General features: G+C 46.6%; 1 protein-coding gene across 8 annotated transcripts in view; it reads left to right on the forward strand.

Moving 5' to 3' along the window:
* pcm1 (pericentriolar material 1) overlaps nt 1-13,083 on the forward strand; it is a 313,048-nt gene that overhangs the window by 194,461 nt on the left and 105,504 nt on the right. For all 8 annotated transcript variants that reach the window (XM_072496879.1, XM_072496880.1, XM_072496881.1 and 5 more), the window contains one exon: nt 184-345. In XM_072496879.1, coding sequence (XP_072352980.1) covers nt 184-345 — 162 coding nt within the window. The remainder of the gene's footprint in view (nt 1-183; nt 346-13,083) is intronic.

The following is a 13,083-nucleotide window of genomic DNA, read 5'->3' on the forward strand; positions in this document are numbered from 1 at the left end:
CCCAATGGCATTGACTTCTCAAATAGACCGATTTTTCCAGATAAATTTTGAAAGTGGCAGATAAATTAACCCTCGTTCTTATAGAAATATTGCAGTAAAATACTTTTGAGGAAATACTTAAAAGTATGTGACTTGGTATTTATTTTTCAAGTCTTGTTATTAAGCTCAAGCGCTTTCTGATAGGTTTTGAATCCGCAAGCATTTCCAGTGCGAGTGAAAGTTATAAAGAAAAAGTCTGCCACTCGACACAGACGGAAGAATTTTTAAAACTTCAGACTTGTAGCACAACTAAAGATGAATTGGAGGAAAAGTCAAAGCGAAAGAAATCAAGTGACCTGTCCTCTGGTATGTTATTGTGATGATGTTAATTCATGTTTTAAAAAAAATCTTTTTATTAGCATTTTCAAAATTATATCCATTGATGTTCATTTTCATTTATTGTGCAATACAAAAAGGCTTCTTCTTAGGTTTCTCTATTTACAGTCTGTCACCGATCTTTCCTCCCCTCACTTCTATTATTTCCTTTTTACCGATCATCTAACTGCGCCATTGCTCGTTTTCCCCTTCCTGTTTTTCTTTGCGTTCACTCACCGTGCTGTGGTTGCTGCCACTGTTGTCTTCCCCTGTGGGCCCCCCCCCCCCCCCCTCCCCGTTTTGTTCTCTTATCTGTTTCCCCTTCTGGCTTCCCTATTTTGTTCTCCACCCTCCTTCCCTTCCCCACTTCTTCACTGCCCCCCCCCACCCTGCCCCGGGTCCTCCCTCGCTTTCCTCTTTCTGTCTTGTCCTGGCTATTTCTCCCTGGTTACTGGCTACTTATTTATGTGTTGGCCACAAACAGGTCTTGTCTCTGAACAGTCGGGTGAATGGCTCCCATGTTTTGTGGAAGCCCTCTTGCGACGCTCAGATGACATTTGATTTTCTCCATTTGGAGCAGTTCCGATAGGTTGGACAGCCAGTTTGCAACTTTAGGTGATGCTGCTGACCGCCACCAAGCAGGATTCTATGGCGGGCGATCAGGAAGGCAAAGGCAAGGGCGTCCACCCTCCTCCCCATGACGAGATCTAGCTGATCCGATACCCCGAAGACCGCCACTTTCGGGCATGGCTCCAACTTCATTGCCTTGAAGAAGGCTGTCCAGCAAGTCTGGGGCAAGACCAGAACATGTGGTTGGCCGGGGCTCCTTGGCACCGTTCACATCTGTCCTCCATCTCCGGGAAGAACTTGCGCATTTGGGTTCTGGTCAAGTGGGCTCTATGTACCACTTTTAGCTGTGTTAGGTTGAGCCTCGTGCATGTGGCGGTAGAGTTGACCCTGTGCAGTGCTTCGCTCCAGAATCCCCCCCCCCCCCCCATTTCAAACCCCAAGACTTGCTCCCATTTCTTCCTCGTTGCGTCCAGTACAGTGTCGACCCTCTCTAACAGTCATTTGTACATGTGACTGCAGTTCCCTCTGCCTAGGATGTCTGCGTCCAGTAGCTCTTCTAATAGTCTCTGTCGTGGTGGTCGCGGGTATGACCTTGTCTCCTTCCATGGGAAGTTTTTACGCTGCAGATATCTGAGTTTGTTGCCTTTAGCTACTTGGAATCTCTGCGTCAGTTCATCCAGTGTTGCGACCCTACCGCCAGTGTATAGGTCCCTGACCGTCAATGACCCCCCCTCCCCCCCAATATTTTTGAAGGTGGCGTCGGTGAGTGGTGTGAACCTGTGGTTATTGCAGATGGGGGCCTTGTCGAACATTTTGGTCAGTCCGAATTGCTGCCGTAGTTGGTTCCATGTCTGGAGGGTGGCTAGCACCACTGGGCTGCTGGAGTGTTTCTTGGGCGGGAATGGGAGTGCCGCCGTGGTGAGGGCCCGGAGAGGGGTCCCCTTGCAGGAGGCCTCCTCCGCTAGCACCTACTCTGCTTCTGGCTCCTTTGCCCATCCTATCACTCTTTCCGCTGTCCCTGCCGAGTGGTAGAATTGTAGGTTTGGAAGGGCGAGCCCTCCCCTGGATTTTGTTTTCTGTAGGACCTTCTTTGTGATCCTAGCATTCTTTCCTCCCATATAAAAAAAGCCATGATTAACTTGTCCAGTGAAGTAAAAAAGGCCGTGGGAATATATAGATCGGGATGGATCTTAGACGGAAGAGGTCCCTGGGTAGTACGTTCATTTTGATCGTCTGCACTCTCCCCCACCAGTGCGAGTGGTCATGTGTTCCATCTCTGCAGGTCCTTTTTGACTTCTTCTGTCAGACTGGTCAGGTTCCTTTTGTGGATTCCCGTCTCGTCACGAGCGATTTGGACCCCAGTGGATAGTGGAATTTGTGTCGGGCTTGTTTGAACGGCAGTCCCACCAGTGCTGCCCCTCCCCCTTGTGGGTTCACCGGGAAAATCTCACTTTTGATCATGTTAAGTTTGTAGTCCGAGAAGGCACCAAACTCTTTCAGAAGCGTGATGGTTCCTTCCATGCTGCTTTGTGGGTCCGAGATGTAGAGGAGCAGGTCATTTGCATAGAGCGAGATTCTATGCTCTCTGCCTCTTTGGATCCCCCTCCAGTTCTTCTGAGCGCGATTGCTAATTGGTTCGATTGCTGGGGTGAACAGCAGCGGGGACAGCAGGGATCCCTGCCTGGTGCCCCTGTGCTGCCCCAAGTACTGGGAGCTGCTGCTGTTTGTCCGTACGCTTGCCATGGAAGCATTGTACAGGAGCTTCACCCATGAGGTGAACCCTGTTCCAAGCCCGATCCGCTCCAGCACCTCTGAGGTACTTCCACTCGACTCGGTCGAAGGCTTTTTCTGCATCCAGGGAGACAGTCACCTCAGGTGCTCTGTCCCCGGATGGGGATATGATCACGTTCATCAGGCACCTGATGGTCGATGTGAGCTGTCTACCTTTGACAAAGCCCATTTGATCCTCTGCGGCCACCTCTGGTATGCAGTCTTCTAGCCTTTTGGCTAGGATCTTGGCCAATATTTTGGCGTCTACGTTTAGTAGTGAGAGAGTTTTGTGTGAACCGCATTCAGTCGGGTCTTTGTCTTTCTTCGGTATTATCGAGATTGAGGCTTGTGCTTGCGTAGGGGGTAGTGTGCCCCTTGCCAGTGAATCTGTGAACATCTTCCGCAGGTGCAGGGCCAGTGCTGTCGTGAATGTTTGTAGAGTTCAGCCGGAAACCCGTCTGGTCCCAGTGCCTTCCCCACCAGTATGGAGCTTATACTCTCCGTGATCTCTCCCAGTTCTAGCGGTTCCCAGGCTCCGTTTTCTAACCTTCCCCATGAATGGCATGTCCAGTCCATTGAGGAACTGTTTCATCCCCGAGTCCCCTGGTGGGGGCTCTGAGGTGTACAGTCCCCGGTAAAAGTTCTCTCCGGTTTTGTTAAGTATTTCTGGGTCTGTTTCTAGCCTGCCTCTGTTGTCCCTAATTTGTGCGATCTCTCTGTTTGCCTGCTTTCTCAGCTGGTGCGCCAGCAGACGGCTGGCTTTGTCCCCAGGTTCATATTGGGTCCCATGTGCCTGGCGGAGTTGATGCACTGCTTTTCTCATGGAGAGCAGGTCAAAGTCCATTTGTAGCTTTATTTCTCTCTGCCAAGAGCTCTACGGTCTTGGCCTCGGAGTATTTAATGTCTACCTCCAGTATGGAGCCGACCAGCTGCTGCCTAGCCGTTCTATCCTCTCTATCCCTTCGCGCTTTAAAGCCGATCATTTCTCCTCTCATCACGTTCTTTAGCACCTCCCAGAACGTGGCGGGTGAGACCTTTCCGTTTTGATTGTTTGTCATATACTCCACTATGGCTGTGATACCCTCGTGCTGAAAGCCTTGTCGGCCAGTAAGACGGTGTCTAAACTCCATGTGGGGCGTTGGGTACTGCCCGTCTCCAACGTCACATCCATATAATGTGGAGCATGGTTGGAGATTACGATTGCGGAGTACTCCGCCTTGACCAGCCCTAGTAGCACCGATTTTTCGATCACAAAGAAGTCAGTCCTCGAGTATATGTTGAGTACTGGGGAGAAGAAGGAGAACTTCTCCCCTGCATGGGTGAATCTCCATTGGCCCCATCTGCCCCACCATGTAGGTAGGCTGTGGAAGCCAGCTATTTTCTAACATACCTGATAGGTAAAATAGGTAAAAGATAGCTATTTAGCATTCAGCCCCATGTCTATTAAATACCCATTTTAAAACTCACTCATAACCTCAGGTCATTTCAAAACATATATTCAGCATAATTTAATTCAAAACATAGCTTCAACAGAACACAGAAACAGCATAATTAATTCTAGATTAAAACAACATTCTTATTCAGCTAATAAATACATTTGCAAGATAATATGACACTAAGCAGTCCAAGGGCAGAGCAGCTCCATGACAACAGCATAGCAACGGTCCAGTACCCTAAAGGGCCATTGTCCTAACAGTCAAGTCAGCAAGAATCCAGTTCAAGCCGCTTGCGATAACGGCATCAAATCGCATTCCAGAACACATACAAGAATTCATTTATGAAACATTTCAAGTTAATGTTGCACATTAAAGACAGACAGCTAACCATCAAATCAAACTTATTTGATTCTAACCCAAACCACTTCGGATTACATAGGGGTGTAGATAGATGGCTAATGACTGATATGATTTAGTTTAACCATGATAAATCGTACGGCCATTTTCCATTCCGGAATCAATCTATACTTTGACCTAATTATTCGCTGTCTCTATCTTTCATACTTCACTTTCCAACTCTGACTCTTGGTAAATGCAAGCTGTTTTGCCGTAAGCAAGAAAATCATTTTTGTATTATTTGAAAGTTCTATTATCTACAAATTATTTCTCTTTGAGTCCTTTTGCTAGCTGGACTTATTAGAGAATAAGTTTTAAGTGATTCTCAATTGTAATCAACTAGAGTCAATAAAACCATTCTTATTTGCACCCGAGAATTGTTAACTCAAATTTCTACTCCGTTTTAGTGTTCGCAAGTGCCACTAGATCCGCATGGTAGATCTCTGCATACTCCAGTATCTCCCTTCACCCAGAGACCACACTGGGTGGTTGTCTGCAGTGCTTCTTTGTCCTGGGCCCCTGGTTGCGGCCCTGTGTAGCTCTTTTCCCCCTTTGCTTCTCCGTCCCCGCTGCTTGTTCCCCTGTTGAGGGAGCGCCGCGGCCTCTATCTGTTGCATGCACCTGGCGGTAGCTCTCCCACTAACTCCCATCCCGGGAGTTACTGTCCCGTTGTCCTCCCGTCCACTGTCTGTGGTTTCTGTATGTTCTTTCCCCATCTTGCCCTACACTTGTGCCTCCACCTTCCCTCTGCTGTTGCCCTCGTCTGCATGTACAGGGCCACCTCCTTCCGCCTGCAGTGGTCTGTCAGGTGGCAGCTCATAGTTCGTCAGTCGGGCTGTGTTGTGGGAGGTGGGGAGAGGTTCTTTTCTCCTCGTACCCCCTTGATGGTTTACTACCGCTCTGCCGTTTTTTTGCCTGGGCCATTCCCCGCCCCTCCTGTTTCTGCTGCTCCAGCCCGCACTCTGCGACAAACTTAACTGCTTTAGCCGGGGCTGTAAAAAAAGTTCTTTGCCTTGGTATGTGACCCTGAGCTTGGTTGGGTACAACATTCCGAAGCGTACACCACTTTCGTACAGCGCTGCTTTTGCCCTGTTGAATTCCACTCTGCGCTTGGCCAGGTCAGCCCCAATGTCCTGATAAATTCAGAGTCTGTGTCCTTCCCAACTGCAGTTCTTGGACTGCCTGGCCCAGCGCAGGATTCTTTTCCGGTCCTGGTACCGGTGTAATTTGGCTATGATGGCCCTTGGTTGTTCCCCGTCCTTGGGTTTCGGTCACAGTGACCTGTGAGCCCTGTCTATTTCTGATGGGTCACAGAAGGTCACCCTTATCACCAGGTTGCCCAGCATTTGGGCCACAGAGTTCGTGGTGTCTCTGCCTTCGGTTCCTTCTGGTAGGCTAACAAACCGCAGGTTCTGCCTCCTTGGCCGACTTTCCTGGTACTCTACTTTCTCGCTCAGGTTATCCTGCATCGCGACAAGTCTCTCCACCTCCTTTTCCAGTGCAAAGATCCGGTCACTTTGGTCGGTTGTGGCTCTTTCAAGGTCTTTGATGCTGGCTTCCTGGGCCTCCAATTTCTTTTCGGCCCTGCTCGGTGCATTAGCACCAGAGTTTCAGCAACCGCATCTTTCATAGAGGCCCGTATGTCTGTTTTAATTTCTTGACAGTGCTCTTTCAGTGCCTCAGAGTGGGATGCCGCTGCCCAGTTCCCTCCCGGTGAGGGAGGGTTTTGTACTTGGCTGTTCCACCCTTTTTGCTCCGGCAAGACGTGCGCTCTGCAGCCTCGTGTGCCGGTCCGCTCGTCCGATTGCCTCAGCTCCAGACCCCTTCCATGTCTGGTCCCCATGTGGACCCTGGCCTGGCCTTTTCCCGTCATTTTCTTTCTCCTTCTTTCTTCTCTCGTGTTTTTCATTTTCGGGGAACAGATCAGTGATAGTTTTGGCAAGTTTTTTTATTTAGAAAAAGGGGTGATTGTTTCACGGTTCTGTGGGAGGAGAGCGAGAAAAAGAGGAACAAAAAGGACCCCCCTCCCCAACTCGGGGAGAGAATAAAATAGGAACAAGAAAAGAGAACCCCACCCACCAAAAAAAAATGAAAAGGAGAAGAGACAGAGAAAACAAAAAAAAAAACCCCCAAAAAGAACCACGAGGAGAAAAAAAAACGGAGTTCTCCTTCGACCGGGCTGATGAGCCCTAAGTGCTGGCACCTGCGTGGGAGCGACCCACGATATGCCCGTTACTCACCCGAACCCCCGAGAGAGAGAAAAGTGAAAAAGCAAGAAAGTCCTGAGAAATAGAGAGAGACCCACGTGGCAAAAAAAAAAAACGGAAAACCGAGAGAGAAAAAAAGACCAAGGGAAGAAAGACCCCACGGGAGAGAGACAAAGAAACCCATGAGAGGAAACAACAAGAGAAAAAAAAAACCTCCAAAAATACGGGGTTCTCATTCGATCAGGCTGTTAAGCCCGAACTGCCGGCACCAGTGCAGGAGCCACCCTCGATGCTGTTACTCCAAGCCGCCCTCCACTTGCAAAGCCGACTCGCTGCGCCTCTGGCACTGTGTCTTCTTACAATTCTTCAGTCGCTCACCCAATAGTCCTCTCTTTTTTCCCAGTACTCTGGTAAGTGCCTTCTTATGCCAAGTTCTGAACTTTCCAAAATATTTCAATTGTTGCATTTAAAAGGTATTTTTGAGAGTAGTAGAGAGCCTCCACGTGCATGCTACCCCCTCTGAGCTCAGGCCCCGCCCCATGTTAATTCATGTTAATATGAAAATCTGTCATAACTGAAATAATATTAATGCTCTGTTACAACCAACACTGAATAATACCAATTACTATTGTAATAATTCTGCGCATTCTCCCCGTGTCTGCGTGGGTTTCCTCCGGATGCTCCGGTTTCCTCCCACGGTCCAGGGACGTGCAGGTTAGGTGGATTGGCCATGCTAAATTGCCCTTAGTGACCAAAAAGGTTAAGCGGGGTTATTGGGTTACGGGGATAGGGTGGAAGTGAGGGCTTAAGTGGGTTGGTGTAGACTCGATGGGCCGAATGGCCTGCTTCACTATGTTCAATGTTATGTCTATGTTATGTTAATTCTATATTAGTAATAACCGTGCTATTTCTTTAAAGACTAGATTTATAAATGAAGCCTTTTGGATCAGATGATTGAGTACAAATGCTACTTAACCAGAGTAGATTCAAAATAAATTGTATATACGTTGGGGAGTTATCCCTCTTAAACCATAATTTTGTGACACCACTCCCACCCCCATGCGCACGGGTATTCAAATTCCTCAGGATACTGCCCTTGGCCCAACCACCTTCAGCTGCTTCATCAATAACCTCCCTTCCATCATAAGGTCAGAAGTGGGGATGTTTGCGGATGACTGCACAATGTTGAGCATTATTCGCACCTCCACAGATAATGAAGCAGTCCATGTCCAAATGCAGCAATATCTGGACAATATCCAGGATTGGGCTGACAAGTGGCAAGTTACATTTGCGTCACACAAGTGCCAGGTAATGACCATCTCCTACAAGAGAGGATCTAATCACCACCCCTTGACATTCAATTACATTACCATTGCTGAATCCCCCACAATCAACATCCTGGGGATTACCATTGATCAGAAACTGAACTGGACTCGCCAACTAATTCCAGGAATCCAACGGCAAGTAACGCATCTCCTGACCCCCAAAGCCTGCCCACCATCTAGAAGGCACAAGTCAGGAGTGTAATGGAATACTCTCCACTTGACTGGATGAGTGCAGCTCCAACAACACTCAAGAAGCTCAACACTATCCAGGACAAAGCCCTCTTGATTGCTCCACCTTCCACAAACATTCAAACCCTCCACCAACAAATAGTGCCAGCCATGTGTACCATCTACAAGATGCACTGCAGAAACTCACTAAGGTTCCGTAGACAGCACCTTCCAAACCCACAACCACTACCATCTAGAAGGGTGAGAGCAGCAGATATCTGGGAACCCCACCACCTGATGTTCCCCTCCAAGTCATTCACCACCCTGACTTGGAAATATATTGCCACTCCTTCACTGTCGCTGGGGCAACATCCTGGAACTCCCTCCCTAACAGCACAGTGGGTGTACCTGAACCTCAAGGACTGCAGCGATTCAAGAAGGCAACTCACCACCACCTTCTGAAGGGCAACTAGGGATGGGCAATAAATGATGGCCTAACCAGCGACGCCCAAATCCCGTAAATGAATTTAAAAAGGCACTTAAAAAAAAAAAGAAGAAATTAGTGATCTTTCCTGGTCATCTTTCACTTGCAGAACAGTGATCAAGTTGGTGCAAAGAGGAGCAAATGAATGGACAACATCAGAATACTTGCCAGACATTATTTTATTTGATTAGTTCCAGGTGTAAATGTAACCAGAAATTGGTGGGGTTTACATGGGAAAGAAGCAATAATGCTCATCCTATTAATGTATTCAATTTTAATGTAAATTACTGTTTTCTTTAAATGTTCGATGTACAAATTTTGAACTTCAGTTCTGAATACAGTTCATGTGACATACAATTTCTTGTGAGATACACTTGAAGCTGATTTATTATTTGTTGAAGTGAATGGCAAATGACCAGTTGCTTCAATCAGAAATGGATAGCAAAATAGTGGCCCAGATATTTCCGCTAATTCAGCTAGTGGTAGTCCATGAAACTCGATGTAGCTCTGTGAGCAGACTTTGCCAACAGTTCTTTAAATATGGTGCCACGTCAAGGTGATGCTAGTAAGCAACCAAATCACATTAAAGTATTCTTTCAACTTACCTGGAAATCAAAAGCAACAAATCCATTTAATTGAAAATCTCAGATAGCAAAATAAACGATTGTTTGGAATAAGATAGAAACCAAAATAAGTGCTTTTTTTTAGTGTACAATTTTTAATCATAAGGTATAATTTGATTTTACACAAATAAGAAAAATAGCTTTTGGGATCCGCAAGAGTCTTTAACAGTAATTATGAAGTTAATGTGTCATTAAAAACCCATTTGCATCTCATTCGACAATGTGTAATTTTTGCAAGGATTTTTACAGCAAGACGTCAGCTACTTGCTGGCGAAACGAGATTCACACAGTTCAAAGGCTTCCCATTGACTGCAATCTGGCCTGCCATTTGTGTGGTATGAATGTTACTTGCCACTTGTTAGCACAAGCTTGGAAATTGTCCAGGTCTTGCTTCATTTCAACATGGTGTCTCAGTATCTGAGGGATCACAAATGGTGCTGAACATTATGCAATCATCAGTGAATATCCCCACTTCTGACCTTTTGATACAAGGAAGGCCGTTGATGAAGCAGCTGAAGATGGTTGGGCCTAAGACACTACTTTGAAGAACTCCTGCAGTGATGTCCTGGAACTGAGATGATTGACCTTCAACAACTGCATCCATCTTCCTTTGTTCTAGGTATGGCTCCAACCAGGAAAAAGATTTAATCCTGATTCCCATTGACTCCAGCTTTGCTTGGGATCCTTGATGACAAGCTCAGCAAGTGCTGCCTTGATGTTAAGAGCAGTCAGTCTCATCTCACCTTTGCAATTCAGCTCTTTTGTCAATGTTTGAACCAAGGCTGCAATGAGGTTAGGAGCTGAGTGATCCTGGTGGAACCTAAATTGAGCATCAGTGAACAGGTTATTGCTAAGCAAGTGCCATGTGATTGCACTGTTGATGATCTCACTTTGCTGATGTTCGAGAGTAGACTGATGGGGCGGTAGTTGGTCGGAATGAGCTTGTCCTGTTTTATTGTGTGCAGGACATAACTAACAATTTTCTAGATTGCCTGGTAATAATAATAATCGTTATTATTGTCACAAGTAGGCTTACATTACACTGCAATGAAGTTACTGTGAAAATTCCCTAGTCGCCACACTCCACCACCTGTTCGGGTACACTGAGGGAGAATTCAGAATGTCCAATTCACCTAACAGCACGTTTTTCGGGACTTGTGGGAGGAAACCGGAGCATCTGAGGAAACCCACGGAGACGGGGAGAACGTGCAGACTCCACACACACAGTGACTCAAGTCGATATTGGAACCTGGGACCCTGGCGCTGTGAAGCAACAGTGCTAACCACTGTGCCGCACATGGTAGATGCCAGTGTTGTAGCTGTACTGGAACAGTCTGGCTAAGCGTGTGACAGGCTCTGGAGCACAAGTCTTCAATACTATTGCTGGAATGTTGTCGAGGCCCCTTGCCGTTGCAGTATCCAGTGCCTCCAGCCGTTTGGATATGCCATGTTGAGTGAATTGAATTGGCTGAAGACTACCATCTTTGGTACTGGGGATCACTGGAAGAGGAAGAGGAGGCTGAGACAGATCATAGGAACAGGAGTAGGCCATTTAGCCCCTCGAGCCTTCTCTGCCATTCAATGAGATCAATGCTGACCTGGGCCAAACTCCTGTCTTTGTCTCATATCCCTTAATAACTTTGCTGAACAAAAATGTATCTACCTCAGATTTAAAATGAACAACTGATCTGGCATTAATTTGTGGAAGAGTGCGACAAACCTCCACCACCCTTTTGTGTAGAAGTGCTTCCTAACATCTCCCCTGAATGGTCCAGCCTAATTTCTAAACTATGTTCCTTAGTTCTAGAATCTCCAATCAGTGGGAACTTAATACGTGGTGGTGCCCAGATTTGCGCTCAGACCTCCAAATGGGGTCTAACCAGGGTTTTGTAAAGCTGCAGCATAACCTCTGAGTCCTCTGTGTGGAGTTTGCAAGGTTTCCCCGTGTCTGGGTGGGTTTCCCCTGGGTGCACCGGTTTCCTTCCACAGTCCAAAGATGTGGAGATTCGATGGATTGGCCATGCTAAAATTGCCTCTTAGTGTCCAGAGATGCACAGGTTATGTGGGTTACAAGATTACTGGGATTGGGCTTGAGTGGGGTGCTCTTTTAGAGGGTCGGTGTAGACTCAATGAGCCGAATGGCCTCCTTGGATTCGATGGATGGATGGATTCTATGAATTATACTCCAGTCCTCCAGATATAAAGGTCATTCCATTACCCACCTTGATTACTTACTGCACTTGTTTGTGGCATTTTAAAGATCTATGCACCTGAACCCCCCAGATTTCTTTGAACATAGCTAAATTTAGCTTCATACCATCTAGAAAGTTCCCCGACCTATCCTTTCTTGATCCAAAAAGGGGGCAGCACGGTAGCATTGTGGATAGCACAATTGCTTCATAGCTCCAGGGTCCCAGGTTCAATTCCGGCTTGGGCCACTGTCTGTGCGGAGTCTGCACATCCTCCCCGTGTGTGCGTGGGTTTCCTCCGGGTGCTCCAGTTTCCTCCCACAGTCCAAAGATGTGCAGGTTAGGTGGATTGGCCATGATAAATTGCCCTTAGTGTCCACAATTGCCCTTAGTGTTGGGTGGGGTTACTGGGTTATGCGGATAGGGTGGAGGTGTTGACCTTGGGTAGGGTGCTCTTTCCAAGAGCCGGTGCAGGCTCGATGGGCTGAATGGCCTCCTTCTGCACAGTAAATTCTATGATACGGCTCTATGAAAATGGAAAACCTCACACTTGATTACATTGAAATCCATCTGCCACAGTTTTTCCCATTCACCTAACCAATCAATATGCATTGTAATTATATGCTGTCATCTACACTGTCTACAATGCTATCCAACTTTGTATCATCAGCAAATGTGAATATATTACTTTCTATTGTCATGTGAGAGTGCCTTTAAGAAATGGGTGTTCTAAATGGGTGTGAATATATGTATCTGTAGTGAGAGTACCTTTAAGAAATGGGTGTTTATTACTTCAGTGATGTCAGAGAGTGGGTGGAGCTGGGCTGTCTGTCAGCTTTTTACTTTAGTTTTTGAGCAGGCTGTCGGGTGTGTTTTAGTTTCGTTTTCAGTGTTGGAGCTGAAGCCAGACCAAGCAGGTGTACTGCTGTTCTCTCTGCCATCAAAAGACTATCTCTTGATCATTTGGTGAATTCAGAATTATAAATGTTCTCAGAAGTGAATGTAAACCTAATGTGCTTCTGTTAAAAGGTGTGTTTAAGTCGCATGGATGGTTAAAGGAAAAGCTTAAAGGATTACTTAGTGTTGTATTCTTTGGGGGTTGTATTTGAATTGGTGGTTGCTAAGATGTTCACTATGTTTTCAAAAGGTTAACTTGAGTTCATAGAATAAACATTGTTTTGCTTGAAAAAATACTTTTCTATTTCTGCTCTACCGCACCTGTAGAGTGGGCCGTGTGCTCCCCATACCACAATCTATTACAAGTTGTGGGTCAGGTGAACTCCATGATACACTTTGGGGTTCTCTATACCCTGGCCCATAACACAATGCCGTTATCCAAGTCGTGAATGAATAATGTGAACAATTGAGGCCCTCGCACCGATCTCTGTGGGACACCACTAGTTACATCCTGCCAATTTGAGTACCTATCCATTGTTCCTACTTTCTGTCGCCTACCACTCACCCAATTTCCTCGGCATGTGTAATTTGCCCACAATTCCATGGGCTTCTACCTTGTTTGAGAGTCTGTTATGTGGGACTTTCAAATGCTTTCTGCAAGTCC

Source organism: Scyliorhinus torazame, chromosome 3 (assembly GCF_047496885.1).
Source record: "Scyliorhinus torazame isolate Kashiwa2021f chromosome 3, sScyTor2.1, whole genome shotgun sequence".
Lineage (NCBI taxonomy): Eukaryota > Metazoa > Chordata > Chondrichthyes > Carcharhiniformes > Scyliorhinidae > Scyliorhinus > Scyliorhinus torazame.